This window comes from Marmota marmota, unplaced genomic scaffold (assembly GCF_001458135.2).
Source record: "Marmota marmota marmota unplaced genomic scaffold, marMar, whole genome shotgun sequence".
NCBI lineage: Eukaryota > Metazoa > Chordata > Mammalia > Rodentia > Sciuridae > Marmota > Marmota marmota.
In genome coordinates, this window is record NW_025999942.1 from 9,820,934 (window position 1) to 9,844,068 (window position 23,135).

The 23,135-nt window shown below is 32.6% G+C and overlaps 1 protein-coding gene across 1 annotated transcript in view; it reads left to right on the forward strand.

Moving 5' to 3' along the window:
• Nucleotides 1-23,135, forward strand: part of Klhl1 (kelch like family member 1) — a 370,801-nt gene that overhangs the window by 304,099 nt on the left and 43,567 nt on the right. Inside the window, exon 8 of the mRNA XM_015498739.1 lies at nt 21,021-21,183. Within this exon, the coding sequence (XP_015354225.1) occupies nt 21,021-21,183 (163 nt within the window). The remainder of the gene's footprint in view (nt 1-21,020; nt 21,184-23,135) is intronic.

Sequence of the window (23,135 nt, forward strand, 5' to 3'; positions counted from 1 at the left end):
CTCAGTATCATGTTTTGAATTGTAGTTTCTTAGAATACATAAACTTGAATTGCCTTAAAGAAATGTACAAACATATACAAGTTTTAAAAAATATATTAGCAAGCCCTGATTACAATTTTTGCAGCTTCTAGTAACAGAAAATTGGGGGGATGGAGTAGGGATTTGAAATCTGGGTGAAATTCAGATATGTTACTATGAGAAAAAATGTTTTGCAGCATAGTTTACAATATGAGAAATATCATAAACAATGTGATACATGGAGCATAGACATAACACTAAATATTCAATGTTACTGATTTAAATAATTTATGAATCTATTAGTTGTATATATAATTTAAAAAGAAGTTTGAGGACAGATATTGATCAACATATTATGTCAGATTATGAAATTTTCTCTTTAGTGTTTTCTTTACTGGAAAATCTTTGAAGATTTTAAGCAACACTAGGTTACATCATCTAAGTGTAGGGGAACCAAATTCAGGCCATATCATTCATACTATCAAATAATTACATACTCTATAATTTTAATCTCTCATACATCTGAAATAGTGTCTTCCCCATTTTTTAGGTTATTTTGCTCTTAATTTTCTTAATCAAGCTTACAAATCAAAACATTTTAATGATCTACTCAAAGAAAAAAATTTTGATATAGTTATACTTTTTACAATTGTTTATTTTGTGTCTTTTTATTTCAACTTTTAAAAAATCTATTGTCTCTTCTTAGTACCATCTAACCATTTTGTTTCAAATTTGATCGGATATTAAATAGTAGTTTTCTATGTTCGAAAGTTTAGTATTTGCTATTTAAATGAAGCAAAGTTTAAACATAAATTATTAGGTCATTAATACATTGGATTTTTCAATTCTTCATACATTTGTATTTTTCCTAAAACTGAAGAAAAACCTTAATATTTAAATTAAAACATGCTTAAGTTCCAGGTAGGGTTAATGAAAAAAAATCTTCACACTTGAACATATTTATCTAAACTTTCTAAATGTCTAAATGTTTTATTTTATTGGAGTTGAGAGAAAAGTCAAGAGATGATAAGATATTTTATTGTGAGATGGTGGCTTGCTGGAAAAAATATGCAGCTTAAGATAATGAGATTAAATACTTCTGATTAAAATGGGCTTTATTAATTTGTTGAAATGATGGATAATTAAATAAATAGCATCTTGATAGTTTGCAAAAATAAGATAAGGAAGGTTAAGAGGGAAAAAAATTAATACAAACAGCTTAGTTATCTGTACATAAAGAATGACATTTGTGGAATATTTTTTAACAGTTTCATATTTTACCTAAAACTGTCCTGAAAATTGTTATTCCCAACCAGCAACATCACTGAAAATTTAAAAAACAAGTACAAAACCAATTAGCGATAATTCAGCCCTGAAATATTTATCACATACATTTTGAGAAATTATTGCTAGAACAATGCAAGGAAAAGAGCCCAGATCCTTATTTGAAAAACTGACAAAATGTGAATCAGAGGTAAAGGTATTTTCATAAAATCACATAGCAAACAAGTGATTTATTGAATGTAGACAACCAGCCTTCAACACCAATGATCTTTTCAATAACCACCTGTTTCATTTTCATTTTAACATAAAGACAGAATCATTTCCTCAATTTCATTAATTTAGCAACTATTGAAATATAATAAAAATGTAATCAGTGGAGTGTAAATAATTTAAGATAATCATATAAAATTTATTTTATTAAATAATTATGGAATTAACTTCTTCTGCAATGCCATTCTTTTAAATTAGTTCTGAAATGAATACAAATACATAGAAGTATTAAAATTGCATTAAAGAAATATTTATTTTAATTTGCATCCATCATATTTGAAAATATTAGTATATATGAATATAAAATGGGAGATATATATAATGTTACTGCATAAGTAAAATGAATATTACATACTTAGAAAATATTCAGTGTGCCTAATATATCTTATAATAAGGATTTAGATAAGGAAAATATTACAGGTCCATAGATATGTGAGGAAGAAACTCTTATCAAAATAATGGGAAATCTTGGGCTGGGCTTGTTGTTTAGCAGTACAGTGCTTGCCTAGCATATGCGAGGTCGTGGGTTTGATCCTCAGTACCACATAAAAATAAATAAAATAAAGGTATTGTGTCCAACTACAACTAAAATTTAAATATTAAAAAATGGGAAATCTTATAGAATAGAAGAGTTAAAGTTGAGTTACAATTGAGTTAGAGTTGAGTAGAATAGTAGAATTTCAACAAATGAACTATGTAGGAATATTTGAGCAATGGCAATTCATCCTGGAAAGGTAAGATAAGCTCGAGTCATAGAGTAATTCAGCATGGTAGAACACATAAAATTCAGCTATGAACAGGAAGATGCCTAAGTTCTATAGTATAGGGATGATTTTTCTAGTGGCAATGTGAAGAATGTATTGAAGTAGAAAGGTCTGTTGGTAGACCCTGGCAATGTTATATTAGGTACTTGAAGGTACATAGTATAAAACACTTTTTGTAAAAAGTATATTTCAAACAGGTAAAATATTAATATTTGAGAGACAGCATGTATTTTTAATATGGCACCAAATCTGAGAATTAATTCACTTACCAAAATATAGTGAACTTTTTGGCACTATAGGGAATATTTGGCAAGTTTTAGGTTAATCCAGATATTTGTATTAATAAAGTAAATATATGCCTCTAATCCTTTTAAAATTATACATACATAAGTGAAAATTTATCTAAATTTTACACATTTTGGATGACACATTTTTTTACATGGCTGAATAACATAAATTTTATCCCAATCACCACATTTATAAGTGATCTGCATTCATTCAAAGAACATTTTTTTAAATTTTTTTTAAATTTTTTTAAATTTTAGATTTTTATATATAACAGAATGCATTCCAATTCATATTGCACATATAGAGCACAATTTTTTATATTTCTGGTTGTACACAAAGTAGAGTCACATCCTTCATGTCTTCATACATGTACTTAGGGTAATGATGACCATCTCATTCCTCCATCTTTCCTAACTCTATTCCCCTCTCTTAGCCTCCCTCCCCTTTTTCCTGTTGCCTTATCCAGAAATTATTTAATCTTCCCATCCCTGCCCCAACCCCTGCCTGCAGCATATTATGAATCACCATCCTTAAATCAGAGAAATCATTCAGCATTTGGTTTTGGGGGATTGGCTAATTTCTCTTAGCATTATATTTTCCAGCTCCATCCATTTACCTGCAAATGCCAATATTTTATTCTCTTTTAATGCTGAATAATATTCCATTGTATGTATATACCACATTTTGGTTCCACAGTTTAGTTATTGTGAATCATGCTGCTGTAAACATTGATGTGGCTGTGTCCCTATAGTATGCTGTTTTTAAGTCTTTCAGGTATAGACCAAGAAGTGGGATAACTGGGTCAAATTGTGGTTCCATTCCCAGTTTTCCAAGGATTCTCCATATTGCTTTCAAGAGCGGCTGCACCAATTTGCAGTCTCACCAGTAATATAGGAGTGTATCTTTTTCCCCAAAACCCCTCCATAGCTGCCATTCTGACCAGAGTGAGGTGAAATCTTAGAGTAGTTTTGATTTGCATTTCTCTAATTGCTGGAGATGTTGAACATTTTTCATATATTTGTTCATTGACTGTATATCCTCTTCTGAGAAGTATCTGTTCAATTTCTTGAACCATTTATTTATTAGGTTACTTTTTTGTTGTTGGTGTTAAGATTTTTGAGGTTTTTTTTTTTATTTTTCTAGAGACTAGTGGTTCATCTGATATACATGTGGTAGGAATTTGTTCCCAACTAGTAGGCTCTCTATTCACCCAATTGATTCTGTTGCTAAGAAGAATTAGTTTTAATTAGTTTGAATCCATCCCATTTATTGATTCTTGATATTAATTTATGCTATAGGTGTCTTATTAAGGAATTTAGGGTCTAATCCGACATGATGGTGATTTGGACCTACTTTTTCTTCTAATAGATGCAGTGCCTCTAGTTTAATTCTTAGGTCATTTATCCACTTTGAGTTGAATTTTGTGCATTGTGAGAAATAGGGGTTTAATTTATTTTGTTGCATATGGATTTCCAGTTTTCCCAGCACCATTTGTTAAAGAGGCTATCTTTTCTTCAATGCACGTTTTTGGCGCCTTTGTCAAATATAAGATAACTGTAATTATGTGGGTTAGTCTCTGTGTCCTCTATTCTGTACCATTGGCCTACAAGTCTATTTTGGTGCCAATACCATGCTGTTTTTGTTACTATTGCTCTGTAGTATAATTTAAGGTCTGGTATAATGATGCCACCTACTTCATTCTTCCTGCTAAGTATTGATTTAGCTATTCTGGGTCTCTTATTTTTCCAGATGAATTTCATGACTGCTTTTTCTATTTCTATGAGAAATGTCATTGAGATTTTGATTGGAATTGCATTAAATCTGTATAGCACTTTCGGTGGTATGGTCATTTTGACAAGATGAACTCTGTCTATCCAAGAACAAGAGATATCTTTCCATTTTCTAAGGTCTTCTTTAATTTCTTAGTGTTCTGTAGTTTTCATTTTAGAGTTCTTTCACCTCTTTCATTGATTCCCAGGTTTTTTTTGTTTTGTTTTGTTTTTTTGAGGCTATTGTAAATGGGGTAGTTTTCTTCATTTCCCTTTCTGAGGATATATTACTGTTATACAGAAATGCCTTTGATTTATGGGTGTTGATTTTGTATCCTCCTACTTTGCTGAACCAAATTTGTTTATTAGTTCTAGAAGTTTTCTGGTGGAATTTTTTGGGTCTTCTAGGTATAGAATCATATCATAGGCAAATAGTGCTAATTTGAGTTCTTTTTAGCTATTCCATATTCTTTTAACTTCTTTGGTCTGTCTAATTGCTCTGGCCAGTGTTTCAAGAACTATGTTATATAAAAGTGGTGAAAGAGGGCATTCCTATCTTGTTACAGCTTTTAGAGGGAATGCTTTCATTTTTTCTCCATTTAGAATGATATTGGCCTGAGGCTTAGAATAGATAGCTTTTATGATGTTGAGATATTTTCCTGTTATCCCTAGTTTTTCTAGTTTTTTGAACATGAAGGAGTGCTGTATTTTGTCAAATGTTTTGTCTGCATCTATTGAGATGATCATATGGTTTTTATCCTCAAGTCTATTGATGTGGTGAGTTACATTTATTGATTTCCATATGTTGAAGCAACCTTGCGTCCGTGAAATGAAACACACTTGATCATGGTTTATTATCTTTTTGATATATTTTTGTATTCAATTTGCCAGAATTTATTGAGAATTTTTGCATCTATGTTCATTAGAGATATTGGTCTGAAGTTTTCTTTCTTTGATGTGTCTTTGCCTGGTTTTGGCATCAGAGTGATATTGGCCTCATAGAATGAGTTTGGAAATACTCCCTCTATTTTGTATTTTCTGAAATACATTGAAGATTGTTGGTATTAGTTCTTCTTTAAAGGTCTTGTAGAACTCAGCTGTGTATCCATCCGGTCCTGGACTTTTCTTGGTTGGTAGGCTTCTGATGGCATCTTCTATTTCATTGCTTGAAATTGATCTGTTTTAATTATGTATATCATCCTGATTCAATTTGGCCAAATTATATGACCCTAGAAATTTGTCAATGCCTTCGATATTTTATATTTTATTAGAGTACGACTTTTCAAAATAATTCCTAATTATCTTCTGTATTTCTATAATGTCTGTTGTGATATTTCCTTTTTCATCACATATGTTAGTAATTTGAGTTTTCTCTCTTCTTCTCTTTGTTAGCATAGCTAAGGGTCTGTCAATTTTATTTATTTTTTCAAAGAGCCAACTTTTTGTTTTGTCAGTTTTTTTAATTGTTTCTTTTGTTTCAATTTCACTGATTTGAGCTCTGATTTTAATTGTTTCCTGTCTTCAGTAGATGGAAACTCCTTCTTGCTTCTGCAGTCCATGTGAGTGGTATGATTTTTCCCAACTTTTTATCTTCAATCTGTAGATGTTTTCTTTGGGTGTTGATTTGTTCTTCTTTTTCTAGGGCTTTGAGATGTAATGTTAAGTCATTTATTTGTTAACTTTTTCTTTTTTTAAGGAATGAACTCCATGCAATTAACTTTCCTCTTAAAACTGCCTTCATAGTGTCCCAGGGATTTTGATATGTTGTTTCTGTGTTCTCATTCACCTCTCAATTTTTTTTAATCTGCCTCTTGATGTCTTCTGCAACCTATTTCTCATTCAGTAGCATGAAAACTAGTAGTTGTGTCCACGTCTTGGAGTAGCTTTTATTTCTTATTTTATTATTGACTTCTAATTTCATTCCATTATGATCTAATAGAAGACAGGGTAGTATCTCTACTTTTTTATATTTACTAAGAGTTGCTTTGTGGCTTAATATATGGTCTATTTTAGAGAATGATCCATGTGCTGCTGAAAAGAAAGTGTATTCACTCATTGACAGATGAAATATTCTATATATGTCAGTTAAGTCTAAGTTATTGATTGTATTATTGAGTTCTATAGTTTCTTTGTTCAGCTTTTGTTTGGAAGATCTATCCAGTGGTGAAAGAAGTGTGTTAAAGTCACCCAAAATTATTGTGTTGTGGTCTATTTGATTCTTGAACTTGAGTTCATTTGATGAACATAGATGCTCCCTCCATCTCTTGGGGCATACATATTTATAATTTTTAAATCTTGTTGGTGTATGGTTATCTTGAGCATTATATAGTGTCCTTTTTTATCCCTTTTGATTAACTTTAGTTTTAAGTCTACTTTATTTGATATGAGTATGAAAACCCTTGCTTGTTTCCACAGTTCATGTGAGTGGTATGATTTTTTCCAACCTTTCACCTTCAGTCTGGGCTATCTTTTCCTGAGATGAGTCTCTTGGAGGCAGCATATTGTTAGGTCTTTTGTTTTCTTTATGCAATCTTCTAGCCAATGTCCTTTGATTGGTGAGTTTAGACCATTAGCATTTAGGGTAATTATTGAGACATGATTTGTATTCCCAGCCATTTTTGTTTGTTTTTGGTATTTAACGTGACTTGGTTTCTCCTCTGATTCGATTTTCATCCCTCCCTCTGCTGATTTTTATCATTGTTTTTCATTTCCTCTCTGTGGAATATTTTGCTGAGGTTGTTTTATAGTGTAGGCTTTCTAGTTGTAAATTCTTTTAACTTTTTTTTATCATGGAAGGTTTTTATTTCATCAACAAATCTAAAGCTTACATTTGCTGGATATAAGATTCTTGGTTGGCATCCATTTTCTTTCAGAGCTTGATATATGTTGGACAATGATCTCCTGGCTTTGAGGGTCTAGGTTGAAAAATCTGCTGAGATACAAAATGGTTTCCTCCTATATGTGATCTGATTCTTCTCTTTTGTGGCTTTTAAGATTCTATACTTATTCTCTATGCTAGGCATTTTCATTATAATGTGCCTTGGTGTCCATCTGTTGTAATTTTGTACATTTGGTGTCCTGTAAGCCTCTTGTATTTGGTTTTCCAATTCATTCTTTAGGCTTGGGAAATTTTCTGCTATTATCTAATTGAAGAGATTGTGCATTCCTTTGGTTTGAAACTCCGTGCCTTCTTCTATCCCATTAACTCTTAGTTTGGGTCTCTTGATGCTGTCCCATAATTCTTGGGTGTTCTGTTCTTGGTTTCTTACTATCTTCACTGTGTGATCAACTTTATTTTCCAGATTGTATACTTTGTCTTCATTATCTGAAGTTCTTTCTTCCAAGTGATCTAGTCTTTTGATTATGCTTTCTATTGAGTTTTTTATTTTGTTTATTGTTCCCTTCATTTCAAGGATTTATGACTGTTTATTTTTTCAGAGTCTCTATATCTTTCTGGAAGTAATCTTTTGCTACCTGTATTTGCTCTCTTATCTCTTTGCTGGAGTGATCAATTTTTGCCTGTATTTGCTCATTTGGGTTATTCTTTAATTCACAGATCATTTTAATTATTAACCTTCTGAACCCCTCTGACATTCCATTAACTTCACTGTCCATGAGTTCTGTTATTGTAGTATCTTGGTTTATTTGGGGCAATTTCCTCCCTTGTTTTTTTATGTTGTCTATGTGTCTTCCTTTCTTGCAGTGTGGATCTGGGATATTACAGTTTCTACCCTATATTTTTGTAGTACCCACGCAGATTGTCTGTACCTCACCTTGATGTTGGGCTTCCAGACCCTGCTGGTGTCCCTCAATGTATGCTACTGCAATTAAAGCTGGTGGCCACAATAGCCAAGGTAACTCAAGATAATATTGGGGGTGCCCCAAGATGGATGCAATGTCTTACAGAGATGGGGCTGAAAGGATGTGACATACACTCTATTTGGGGTGAGTGCTCTGAGATGCAGCTGCGTCTAAGCCCTGACTGTTGTCAAAAGGTAGAGGCTACTGGGGATGGAAAACTCAGACCCTGGGCTAGGTCCTGCATATGTTTGTGTGGGCAGATCTGGACTGAGCCTGAGCTCCTGTGGTGGTCTACTGGTTGGAAAAAGCAGTCCTGTGCTGGAGCTTGAGCTCCGGTGGATGTCTGCTGGTGGCGGGATGGACCGGGCTTACCCTGGGCCTGGGTCCCACGCAGATTCTCTTTTTCCTTTTTAACACCATCATCAATAGTCTTTCTGTATACTCTTTACAATAATACTAAACACTGGGGTGAGATTAAACTAATTAGAGTACATTTCTGATGAGACCATTCTCTTGTGCAAAAACTTTCACCAGACAGTCATAGTAGAGCACACCTGTAATCTCAGTGGCTCAGGAAGCTGAGACAAGATGGCCATGAGTTCAAAACTAGTCTCAGCAACCTAGTAAGACCCTGTCTCAAGGTAAAAAAAATAAAAAGGGCTAGGTTTGTGGCTCAGTGGATAAGCCCTTCTGAGTTCAATCCCTGGTACACAAGAAAAAAACCTTCACTAATTCCTCAGGTCTCATGTAAAATCTATACTTCCTTGACAAGTAGTCAGAGTCTTTGTATCTTTTTATATCCCTGTTTCAAACTTTTTTTTCCCCTCAACTTTATTGACAACCCTTTTTCTTTTAACAACTGTGTAAAATTAGGAATCATGAGCAGGAAATGTCAAGATGTGGTTAGCTGTTCATGAGATCTATTATAGGGAACAAGCTTGAAGGGAAGCTTAGAGAGAGAGAAAGAACTGATGTTTTAAAAAGACTTCAGATCTAAGTCTCCTGGAGGCAAAATGAGAGGAAGGAGGATTGAACAGAAGAGTTGCTCTCTTCTGGAACATACTTCCAAGAAGAGTTTAGCTGGGCATACAGGAAATCACAGAGGTAAAGACTCCAGTTCATGGAATCCTGTGTCTTGCAAGAATAGTCTGCATTTACACCTCCATTATATTCAGTCATTGTCTGGGAGTGGTTGGTAAGAAGTGTAGCTTTGGCACAAGAAATGAAACCAAGAATCAATATGTGTGATGCTATTAAAATAAAAAAGCTTCTGCACAGCAAAGGAAATCATTAAGAGTGTGAAGACAGAGCCTGCAGAACTGGAGAAAATGTTGGCCAGCTACTCCTCTGATAAGCTATTAATATCCAGAATATACAAAGTACTCAAAAAACTTAACACCATAAAAACAAAAACCAAACAACCCAATAAATCAATACATGGGAAAAACAACTAAGCAGAAAGTTCTTTAAAGAAAAAACACAAAAGCCAATAAATATATGAAAAAATGTTTACTATCTTGAGCAATCAGGGAAATGCAGATCAAAACTACACTAAGATTTCATCTAACTCCAGTCAGAATGGAAATATCCAGGAATGTGAACAATAATAAGTGCTGGCAAGGTTGTGCGGAGAAAGAAACACTTGTACAATATTGGTGGGATTGCAGTTTAACTAATATAATAACCCTGGGAAGAAATAGGGAGACTCCTCAAAAAGCTAAGGATGGAACCACCATCTGATTCTGCTGTTCCACTCCTGGGTATTTTCCCAAAAGATCTAAAATTGACACACAGCAGAAACACAGCCACATCCATATTTATAACAGCACAATTCACAATATTTAAATTATGGAATCAACCAAGATGCCCATCAATAGATAAATTAATTAAGAAATAGTTACACACACACACACACACACATACACACACACACACACCATGGAGTTCTACTCAGCTGTTAAGAAGAATGAAATTATAACATTTGCTTATAAATGGATGGAAATGAACAATATCATACTAAGTGAATTAAGTTAATCTTCAAAATTCAAAAGTCAAACATTTTCTTTTATATGCAGAAGGTAGAGTTAAATAAGAGAATGCCAGAGGGAAGGATATGATTCCATAAAGAATCAATCAAATACAAAGAAATAGAGGAGTGAAAGGAAGTAGAGTACACGAAGGAGAAGGGGAGAGGGGATAGGGGATGGGAGGGAAAAGGGTAGATCATGAACCAAAATTGATTTATATATGAGTTTGTTGGGATGACCCAACTACTACATATAACAACAAAAGCTCTAATAATAATAAAAAAGAAAATCTAGTGACGGGTAGTTTGAAGGATAGTCCTGAATGTGTAAATTTAAATAGTATTTAATAAACTTTACCCATTATCTTAGTCAGCTTTTTCACTGCTGTGACTAAAGGATCTGACCACAACAACTATAAAGGAGGAAAAGTTTATTTGAGGGCTCACAGTTTCAGAAGTCTTAGTCCATAGAAGGCCAGCTCGACTTTTCAGGGCTCAAGGTGAGGCTGAACATCATGGCGGAATAGTGTGGCAGAGGGGAACAGCTCACATCATGGTGACCAGGAAACAGAAAGAAAGAGACTCTACTCTCCAGATAACAAAATATGTACCCCATAGCCACACCCACAATTAACCACTTCTTCCAGCCACACACACACACACACACACACACACACACCCCTTGCCACCTCCACTTAGCACTCAGTTAATCCATCAGAGATTAATTCAATGATTGGGTTAAGACTATCATAACCCAATCATTTCTCCTCTGAACCTTCTTCCATTGTCTCTCACATGAGCTTTTGGGGGACACCTCACATTCAAATCATAACATCTAGTTTCTATTACAAAATTGACCACAGAGTAGGGTTAGGGTGTTGTGGAAATGTACTGATCATCACTCGGTTTGAAACCTTTTACAGTTGTCCCATATATAATTATGTAATTATGTACTATTATGTAATTAAAAGATAATATTTCCAAATAATAATAAAAAGGAAGATTTTCACCTATGCTGCATGGTGAATGCAGTAAAGCAGAAATCACTTGAGTCAACACCTTTTCAGGGTTGCTACAGCAGCCTGTAAAAAAATGCCTATTCACTCACCATCACAGGTAGCCTGTTTCTTTGTTTCACTCACATGATTCTCTTTATTTTCAGTGTCTTTCATACATAGTTGTCAACATTCTAACTAGCTTTTCAACCCCAGCTCACTTGCCCTCATCTCCTGAGATATATTATGAGACAAACTCCAGTTATAACTCGTGAGCTTTACAGCACTTACCTGGATTACAGCAGATGTAATTTTTGTTTTAAAAGACAATAAGAGTGAGGCGTGATGGCCTGTAATCCCAGTGGCTCAGAAGGCTGAGGCAGGAGAATCAAGAATTCAAAGCCAGCTTCAGCAAAAGTGAGGTGCTAAGTGAGACCCTGTCTCTAAATAAAATACAAAATAGGGATGGGGATGTGGCTCAGTGGTTATGTGCCTCTGAGTTCAATCCCTGGTACCACCCTCCCCCCAAAAGCCAATAACATTTAGCTAATAGAAAAACTAGGACTTAGAATAGAACTTCAAAATCTAGTACAATTTTTGTTTTTCTCTGCATGTGTATAAACATTCCTACTTTAAAACAATGGCTTAGTAGTACATGAAAGCATCATTGGGATCTTCATAAGAGAAAACATACATTAATTTAGCAAAATATTTAGAGAGTGCTTTTTTGAGAGTGTTTTAGGAATAATAATTTAAAATATTAAAATTAACCACATGTAGATAGACCCCTCAAAAATAGAAGTAATGTGGCACATTATAGATAATTATATCTTTACTTGGTCCCTGTAAATGTTGTTTCTTCATATCCATACAATGATACTATACACTGAAGTATGACCAGAAGACTAGGTTCTTAATACTTTGCTGTCATAATCCTTGACATATTGAATATACAATTAAAGAGTACCAGGCATTTTTCTTAATGTTTTGCATATATTATTTCATTCAGTCCTTGAAATAACTTGTGGTTTAGGTCTATAACCACTCCATTCGTACAGATTTTTAAAAAAAAGAAAAGAAAAGAAAGAAACTGAAACATAATAGGCTCAATAATTTTCCTACAATTAGAAGATATACTTTCTGATAAATCAATATGCTGATGATGGATGGATGGAGGAGGGGTGTAAGAAAAGGGACCCATAAATTCATGTTCTTCATTTACAAGTATTTCCTGAATTTTTCATTTTTTTCTTATATCAGGTTTCATCATATCAAGATAAGACACCAGAATCTCTCACATACATTGGCATGGTCACATCTATTCTCATTTCTTTATACCCAGCCAGCAAGATGTATTTTGAAAAATTAAATAGTTACATCTGCTTTACAAATTTAGTTAGCTGCTTTGCATTTATTGGCTTTTAAGGTCCCACCTTGTGTGGCCTCTTAGCTATTCAGCCTTCATGTACATCATGCTGCCAATGGCTCAGTCAACCAGTTTTCTTGTACATTGGCTCTCTTGCATCTTTTCAGACACACTGTGTTTCTTCATTCCACAAGGCTTTCACACAACAATGTTCTTTCTCCCAAGAATTACTCATGCCCAAATCAATATTAATATTCTTTCTTCAGATCTTAGCCCAGGCATCACTTTTTCACGTTGGTCAAGAACCTTTCCCTTAACCATGTGGTTACATAGTAAAATAGAACTTATTAGTGGGCTTCACAGACTCTGTCTCTCCACTCCCCATCTGCCTTTTATACACTACAGAAATATGAGAACATATAGAGTGTAGGCAGTGAGTTTTAGAAAGATGAATGAATTATGAATACATCCATGAAATAGAAGTAGAATAGAAATGAAACTGAATGTTAGCTAACTGCTAAAACTTTTATGACATCCTTGGTGCCATATAACTACCCATTTGGTATACACACATACACAGTACATTAACAGAAAATTAGAGATTTGTAAGGTAGCCGATGATTGGTTGAAGATATTCTGCCATGAATCTACTGCTATTATCATTTTCTACCATAGCAGTCATTCTCAGTCTTCACTGTCCATAGGAATCACCTGAGGAAACTTTGAAACATCTCTGTATCTGGACTTCGCCCCACTTCAATCAAATTAGAACTCCATAAACCAGACAGATCTTAGTATTTTTGTCCAAATGTTCCCAGGTGATTTCAATGTGAAGTCAATATAGACACTTACTATTCTTAGTCTAGGAAAGAATGGAATATGTCAAAATAAATTATGCCTTTTCTTTTTGTGAATCAAGCAAAAAACATTTTTAAGCCTGCATGAATTTGTAGAATTGTGTGAAAAATGTGCCTGTGCTATATGCTACATTGTATTCTGCCCATGTCTACTAATATTTTATATAGTATATGCACACATATTATATAGATATTATTTGTGTATATTGTATATTATCTGCATATATAATATTATTGTGCAAACTTTTAAGACTATGCATATTTGTATACATAAATATACACACAAAAATGTGTACACTCACTGGGAAAATTTATAAAATTAAGTATGTAAATATATATAATTTTATTTATCAATTTGTCCTATTATGCAAATTATTTTTCTTAAATTATTCACACAGAGCAAAAATAAAATGTTCACTTTTGTAAACCGTTATTTATTGCTTCTGAAGCAAAATTATTTAATTACCATTTGAATTATCACACTAGTCTTTAGTTATAAATATTTGCTACTTTATAATGTAGGCTTGATAAATTTTTTGATGGCTTTAATAAAAACATTTAAAGTAAATTATACCTCGGTATTATAGCCATGCAGCACATAATAATGGGCATGGAGTCAGAAACATGTGACTAGGCACTTTTGTCATTGTACAAATATCAAAGAGTGTTCTACACAAACTAGATGGTATATTAAACACTCCGTATGACCTCTTTTCAAAATATTTTTTATTTTTGATGAGCATGTATTAATATTGTACATATTAATGAGTTCCATGTGATATTTCAACCTAATATATGAATCATGCACTCATCAAGTTTGGTGTCCTTTTATCCACTTCCCCTTAAACCCTTCACAACCTCTTGTAATCACATTTCTTCAATTAGGTTAATATTATTAACTTTGACATTTGAGGAAGAGTATGGACTCCTCATATTCTGTGTCTGGCTTATTTCACTTAACATAATCTCTTCAGTTCCTTTCATTTTGCCTCAAATGACACAATTTTATTCTTCTGTAAGGCTGATTAATATTACATATACTATCTTTTTTAATCCATTCATAATTTGATGGTCACCTAGGTTGATTCCCTACATTAGATTTTGTGAGTAATATAATGCAGATATCTCTTTGTTATGTTGATTTCATTCCCTTCTTATGGAATCCAGAGATATGGATGTTTAACATTAGGTGTGGGAGGCTGCTGCCAGCATAATACAACATATTGTTTCAAAGTGAACCCTTTTTAATAAGTAGAAGTACACTTAAAAATAATAATAAAATTATAGTATAGTAAATACATAAAACAATAACATAGTCATTTGTTATGTACATTTCATAAATGCATGCATTGTACTTTTATAAACTGACTGCACGGTAGGTGAGTTTACACCAGTATTACCACAAACACATAGCACATTTCCCTATAACATTACCAGGATTATAGCACCACTAGATGACAGGACTTTTTCAGCTCCATTATGATCTTATGTTACCATTGGCACATATGTGGTCCACACCTGACCAAAACATAGATACATAAAATTGTTGTTTGGTGAGTGACTGTACACATATTATGAAGCCATTGGTTCTTTAGATATATCTGTCTTGCCCAGATAACAATTATTTTAAAAATGGTTAAATCCAAAAAAAAATTTGCATTGTTAGAATTTAAAAAGAAATGTGCTCTACCTAAGAAAATAACTCATATTTTTTCAGACTCAGACTTCAAATTAGGTTGTAATTAATGGCTAAATGCAAATAGTAAAACAATACTGGCAGAAGTGGTTGTATAGACCTTTAATTATCACTTTTCTGGAGGATGAGGCAGGAAGATTGCAAGTTTGAGACTAGCATAGGTAACTTAAGGAGACCCTATCACAAAACAAAATTTTAAAAGGCCTAAGGATGTTGCTCATTGGTAGCACATTTTTCTAGCATACATGAGGTCCTGGGTTTGATCTTTAGCAACAGCATTGCCAAAAAGGAAAAAAAAAGCCTTTACTATGTCATTGTTTCCAGTAATTAAAACATATGCCTGTAAATTGAAACAGTTTATAGTTTAGAACTAATTTAGAAATATTCTGATTGATAGTATAATAGAGGTAGAAAAAAGTAAATTTTTCTTCAGGAAAACAAATTCTTTCATTGCATAGATGTGGAAATAGAAAAATGTATTTTGATGTAAGTTGTGGATGTTTTAACTTCTATTATTAAGTGTAAATATTGGTCATATGAGCTGTATAATCAGACCACTTCCCACTAATTAGTCTCCATATTCAAAGACCTGAATCTCCATTTCTTTTATTAGTGCTCTATAACCCAGATGGCAAATGCTAATTTGATGTTGTGACCTGAAAATTAGGGATGGTTTGGTTGTTTCAACTATCTTAAATAAAAATATATGGAAAATTTCTGATAAATATATCACTACAGAATTCCCTAAGGCACTAATATGTGCAAGGAGCCCTAACTTAAAATATACAAATAATTTTATCTATCTAAAAAAGTATATTTTGAAAATATAAAATCTATATATTTTTTAAATTATGAGAACTAATTATGTAATTATTAAGCTTGGGTCCCTTAAAATAACTTTGGATGGTTCTCTTTTTTTAATTAGATGTTTATTTTTTGGATTCTGGGTTAACACTGATAACAGAAAAATGTTGTTATACTCTTAACCTTGTTCCATCTATAAACATAAAGATATTTTTAGTAAACATAAGGAAGTGGTTGAATGTATTTTTCTGATTTTGAAATTATTCTGGTCCATTTATTCATTCTCCTTAATGAGACCCTTCTACAAGGGAAGCTTCACAGCTGCAAGAAACGTACAAACCATAGGAGCTAGAGCTCAAGAATTCTTGGCATTCTACAAGAATATCTTTAGAATGTGAAAGCCTAAAGCATAAAAAAATAGATATTTTCCAAACATGTTATTAAAATAAACAATCCTAAGAATATATTACTCAATCAATAATTTGAAATATTTGAGAAAGGAATTCAAATTCTGCTTACAATTCTTAGCATCTAGCTTTAATGTCCATTCCTAAAACAGACTATAATGACTATTTTATTTGTCAAACAACTATATAATTTTTATTCATACTACAATGAATTAGTATTTCCAAGGTCGACTATTTCCCAGCTAATAGAAATGGATTGGGATTTCACCCTAGATGATTATACTTCATAGCCAGAGCTCTGAATTACTACAGTCTCCTGCATTATACCTTGCCCTAGACCTTGTATTCTCACCAAGAATGTCTTGGTTATGTAAACAACATTAATATATAAAATATTTCAGTGTTTCTATGTTTGTTGTCTTATTCTTTGCTTAAATGTAGAATCTATACCATCTCTAGTAGATACATGAAGAACTACCTAATTATTCATTAGAGCAAATGAGTAGATACCTACATTAAAGGATAAATGACTTATCTAAATGTTTTCTTGACTTGTATTAAATATTTTCTATTTCTTACATATAAATTACTGCATTTTGTTTTCTATCATAATTAGTTTAATTATAAATTATTTCAAATTTTATAAAAGCAACATTGTCATATTTGCAGTGAACCTTGTTAAATTCACCTCCAAAATTATAATCCTAAATTTCAATATCATAAGCAATATATAAGAATTCTTAATTCACAATGTTTTCAGCATCATTTAACTGCATTATACCTTAAACATTTTTATATATCTAAAACTTTTCCCCAAAGATGTTTTACTTGAATATCCTAGTTATTCTGATTACTAACTATATCAAGCCTTTCAGATATTTACAGAGTCTTTACATATATGCTCTGAATTTCCTTTATGTCTTTCCTTTATGTCTGAGACTTGAGTATTAAGTTAATAACAATTGGAATATCTTATAAAAGTCAAATGACAGGGCTAGGGTTGAGGCTCAGCGGTAGAGTGCTTGCCAAGCATGTGTGAGGCACTGGGTTCAATCCTCAGCACCACATAAGAATAAATAAATAAAATAAATGTCTATCAACAACTAAAAACAATTTTAAAAATCAAATGAGTTCAAATGTATCAGATTCTGTTCTGAATGCTATATGTACCTTAATTTGTGTAATCCTCTCCATAACACTGTGAAATCATTACTACATTTATGTCCCACTTTGGTAGTAAGGAATTTACAACATAGAATCAGAAAGTTGCCTAATTAAATGATATAGCTAGATGAAAATCTTTCACATAGATAAACAAAACAAAATGGTGGTGACAAATACATTTGATTACATAATTAAACATTCATATTAAAAGGAAATTTAAAATATAAATTACACAAAATTAATTTCTGGTCTTGGAATATCTGGCTCTAAATAAGACATCTAATATGTATAACAATAAAAGCTGAATAAAATGAGAAAAGCTAATTCTTGAGGATACCACAGAGAAAGCAAGGTAACCAGGAAATTTTCTCTTTGCTTTCTAAATACTGAAAGCTTCTGGCTTCTTTCTACCTACACTCCACTTCTTCATCTCTTATTTTTTGTTCTTTAAATAATATTGGGGCTACATGGGGCTAGATTCTGGTCTATTTCATGTTGTTTTCTTAACTGATTATTTCAAATTCTTTAATATTAAATGTCATTTAACTGTTGATTACTCCAAAATATATGCCAGGATTTTCAACATTACTTGAATCTCAGACACAAACATTAAGCCACCTATTTAGTTCCCTCAAACATGAAGCATCAAAGTAAGGTTCTCAAATTTTCCTCTGAAATGGTTTCCAAACCTCTTCTCTCTCTAAAATTTCTGTTGATTAATAAATTTAGTTATTCTTGGTTCACCTTTCTTATTCATATAATCAACCAGTCTTTCAGCAAGTTACAACAACAAGATCCCTAGAACATATCTCAAATATTTTTATTTTTGTGTTTTTGCACTGAAACCTACAGGTTCAAGCTACCGAATTCTACTTTTGGATAACTGCAATTTCCTTCTTGTCATCACCCTACTGCAACCAAATCATTTGTTCTAAAACAAACAAAATAAGTATTATAGTAATTTGTCCCTCTTTTTTATAAACATTTAATGTTTTGGGGGGCTTAGAATAAAAAATAGAATTTGTTAGTTTTATTAGGCCATGCTAAAGATGTGGCCCTTTCTGACAAATATCATATCTTTAGTGTGTTCTAATCTGAAGAATACAAACTATTCAAATGCTAATGTACATTTATTCTATACTCAATAAAAAATTGATTCTGGCATCACTTTTAAAACTTCATTATTATTTAATTTTCAATCTCAATAAATGTAATTATTATTGATACATGTGAATAACTACATATACTTCTCTAAAAGCCCATGTAGTTTTATCCACATCTATGTATATAGCCTCAGCCTTCACATTTTCTCATCCATTCTCTTTCTTACTGTGACCTATGGAGGAACAAGATCTAAAGTCAAAAGGCATAAACTTTAGATTACTATGACCAATCAAGATCTCTAGCCCTTTATATGTATACCTATTTACTAGTGTATTTAAAACAGGATTAATAAGTTAAATGTACATACAACAGCATTTATTATTCTAGTCAGGTACTTTTTTATTACAATATAGTTGTGTAATATATATGAAGCAGGCTTACTTGTGAATCATACACTTATTCCATTTCACTTAAATACTCATTGACTAATTGCAGAGACCACTGAGGGCCAGAACTTTGTCTGCTTTCTACATCTTTGTGTCTTTAGTACCAATATCAATTCCTGACACAAAATAGTCATTCAATAATAATGGTTAAATGAATGAATAAATAAATAAAAATCATTTTGTTTTCATACCAGTGTTGGGAGACAATTCTCCCTAGGGTCTCTCATATGTGTGCACATTTCTGAAGTCAAGTCACTGACTGCTTTTTTTTTTTTCTGGGCTATATTTAAAAGGATGTTATTATAATAAGGAAAACAAAGTTCTTTTCACCAAAGTAAAAAGCAGTCTAGCTTAAAAGCATAAAGATAATGTCTCTTTCCAGAACAATGGAAATATATGTTTATTGGCCATTATGAATTAGTTTCCTGTCCTGTAATTCAAACTTCTGCACATAGGGACTTCAGTTGAGACTTCTCAAAGCAAAAACTGTACTAAGCAAACTTAAGTAGGTTATTGCAATACAGAAAAAAGGCGAGAACTGAGGCTCAACTCAGCTTTAAAAGCACAAGTGGTATGTTTTAAAAGCTGAGGTAAGGAGAGCAGGATATTAGGAAATCTGTTTACTAATTGGCCTTACAAAAGAAAAGCAAACTTTTTTCCTATTTTCACATCGGTAGGTAGTTCTATAATTTTGAGCAAAGTGCTAATGAAGTTAGGCTCCTCCCCACCCAGAGAGACCGGGAGATAATATAGCTACTATCTTCAATGCTAAGGGCATCTCAGAGGTCCTTGAGAAAGACAGTCTTAGATAGTAACAAATCTACAGGAGGATTTTAGGAGGATTTACATCTCAAAGGAATACAGAATAATTTTCTCGATGCTCTAGAGGTAGGAAGAAACTGTCTAAAGTTCATTTGGCAGAAGGAAACATTAAAAGTCCACTTTACTCACCTTCTTTGGTCACCCTGTGGGAAATGAAAGGGGAATGAGTAAAAATAAAAACAAAAAAACTTCCCAAATCTGTGATACTTTGACTACTGCTGTTGCTAACAATAATGAACAGCCTTTCCTCTTTGACACAGGAGTCATGTCTTCTTATCAATCAATATGTATAAAGCTGTGGTAATCCATTCAGTGTGGAAGTAGGGCAAAATTACAGACATCTCAGGGCTCTTAACAGGCATGAATTTTATCCTTTTGTGAAATCGTCACCATAATTTTATCTGTAGAAAATCAAGATCACTTCAGTTAATATTAACATAATATTTAAATAGTTATTTATAAAGAAGTAAACTTACTGGAAAAATCAGTGAATGGAATTGTATTACACTCTCCCATTGATGACTCACAATGACTTTGTTTATTTTGATTGCTTGTGTTGGTGATTTTGGCTAATAATATGATGGAAGTCATATTTTCTAAGTTACAAATAAGTTTACTATGAAGTTATTGTAAGCCAACACATAGAGAATACCAGCATGAAATACAAATTGATAATATTGCATTGTTTTCACATTACTTTGCTGAAAATAAGAGAACTTTCAGTTGCAGTGTACTTATATTCCTTATAAGTAGAGGCACAAGATACCATCTCTGATTTTCAGATTATTTTTCTTCATATAGTTATAAAAGAATCATTTTTCTTTTATAAAGCTTATAGGTCATAATATTTATTTTTGGTTTAAATTTGCTTTCACTTTTATAGAATTATTAGATGAATAGTGGATAGTTTCTACCATATTGCAAGTGTTTCTTACCAACAGGAGTCTATGATGAATGAGATCATAGTTTTGTACTATTAATTTGACTTTTAAAATTACACTGTGAAAGAAATCCATTCAAAGTCTTTCATTTTAATTTTCATTATATTGTCAGAAAAACACATACTTCTTAACAGATTTTTAAGTGTATAGTGTGATATTGTTAATTACCAGCAAATATGCATTTCTCCCATGTTTCAGGGGTAACGGTGCTTGAAGGCCCTATTTATGCTGTGGGAGGCCATGATGGCTGGAGCTATCTGAATACAGTGGAAAGGTGGGATCCGCAGAGTCAGCAGTGGACATTTGTAGCCAGCATGTCAATTGCTCGGAGCACAGTTGGTGTAGCATCATTGAATGGCAAGTGAGTAGATTTTTCTTTAATTTTCTTATTGGGAAAAAAAATAAATGAAAATTTATTTTTAAAACAACTATTAGTAAAGTGATTCAGTAAAAAAATTTTAAATACTTTAAATTGTTGATGTTTTAAGGTTTAGTCTGCTTGGATAATTGACAAATAAAGACCAATGCTCTCTCCATATAAGCAGGAACCAAAAATGTTTTACTTTAATTTCCGGTTAGAGAAGTGTCAAATATATTTTATGAGATTATTTATAACCTTTCTGGAAAAAAAATAGGTAAAAACTACCCTTCAAAAGTCTTCTAAATATTTATTTTCAAAATATACTTCTTTGCATAATTATAACTTTCTGTCTACTTTTAAAGCAACTCCATTAGTATTACCATAAGTGAGAATTTAAGCCTAGAATCCTCAACATCAACACTGTTGATATGTTGTACCAGAAAATAATTTGTTGAAGGTAGAGTTATGTCCTGTGCATTGAAGACTAGAAGCATCCTGGACTTTAACCCTCTAGAGACTAGCAGCATCACCAAGCATGACAAGCAAAAATATCTGAGTACATTGCCTAATATCATTTGTCTGATAAATTCCAGATCCTTTCTCCCCTGTTAGAACTGTAGTCCTAGGCAAAGCCAATGGCACCACCTACTTGGACAATCGCAAAAACTTTCAAAGAGGTATCTTTACACCTTTCTCCTACAGTCTATTGGCTAAGGCTTCTAGAGAAATCCTTGTACACATGGTAACAATAAGTGAGTTCTTTGTTAAGTACATATCTTTGCAATTACAATACCATGCAGATCTTTACCTAAGAGGACCTACTAGATGTTACCCCTGTCTACTCTATTTTGTTCACTACACTTCCATCAGATTACCCTATTAACTGTGACTCAAATATGCCAAGGCCTAACTTCAATTCAGGGACTCTGAATTTGCTTATTTCCTTGCTGAGATGCTGTTCACATCAATACTGACATACCTGGATCTTTCTCATTGTTTAGGTTTCATCAAAAATGTCCACATGGAGAATTACTACAACTAATCCTACCTAAATGAGAACACTGTGTGGAATATTCCAAACTGTTTTCTCATTGTTGTTGAAATAACTTAAGCTATTGCTGTTTCTTTTTACTAACATATATATTTAATAGTATTGAGATTTTTGTCTGCCTTATTCATTATGCCTGGGTATAATAAATATTATCTGTATCTACTGACTGCATATTAAATGAATCCCTCTATCAAATTTAGTTACTTAAAGTCTTTAAAAATTTAAATACTTTTTAAAATATATGTGACTGTGTGTAAAATACAGCTACTATTATGGTACATTGTTAAAAAATAAACTGCTTCTCTCACATAAATTGTAAATAAGCATTGTATGGCTATGAAGCAGTCTATTCTTTGTTAAGAAATTAATTAAACTAAAAGTAACTAGTCTCTATTAATTTTTATTAAATAATTTCATACTTAAATATCTATGTTTCTAATTTTTCAGAATTGCAAGCAGAGATAAACTTGAACATATTTGTACATATATTTCTGGGCCCCAAAATTAGATCCTATAATACTTAGAAATAGACTCACTGGACCAAAGGAAATACATATTTAAAATTTGTTGGCTATATTGCCAACAAATTTTGGCAATGTAGCCTCCAAATATCTTATGAAATGATAAAAAGCCCACGTTTCTATAATCTCTGGGGTTGGTCTGGTGTTACGGCAGACCTGAAGACTGCATGCACCCTGCAGGCCTCCTGGAGCTTTGGAATCCAGCATGACACAAAAATTCAGGCATCAAGACTCAGTACATGAGTAGTGGCCTGAAGTCTGGGTCAGTGGAAGCTGGCCTGCCTCTGGGATTTCTTTGGGGAGGCCCCCTGTTGGTGTCTGGGACAAAGTTCAATCTCCACTTTCCTTCTTCCTCCTCTAAGGGGTATTTCTCTTCATGT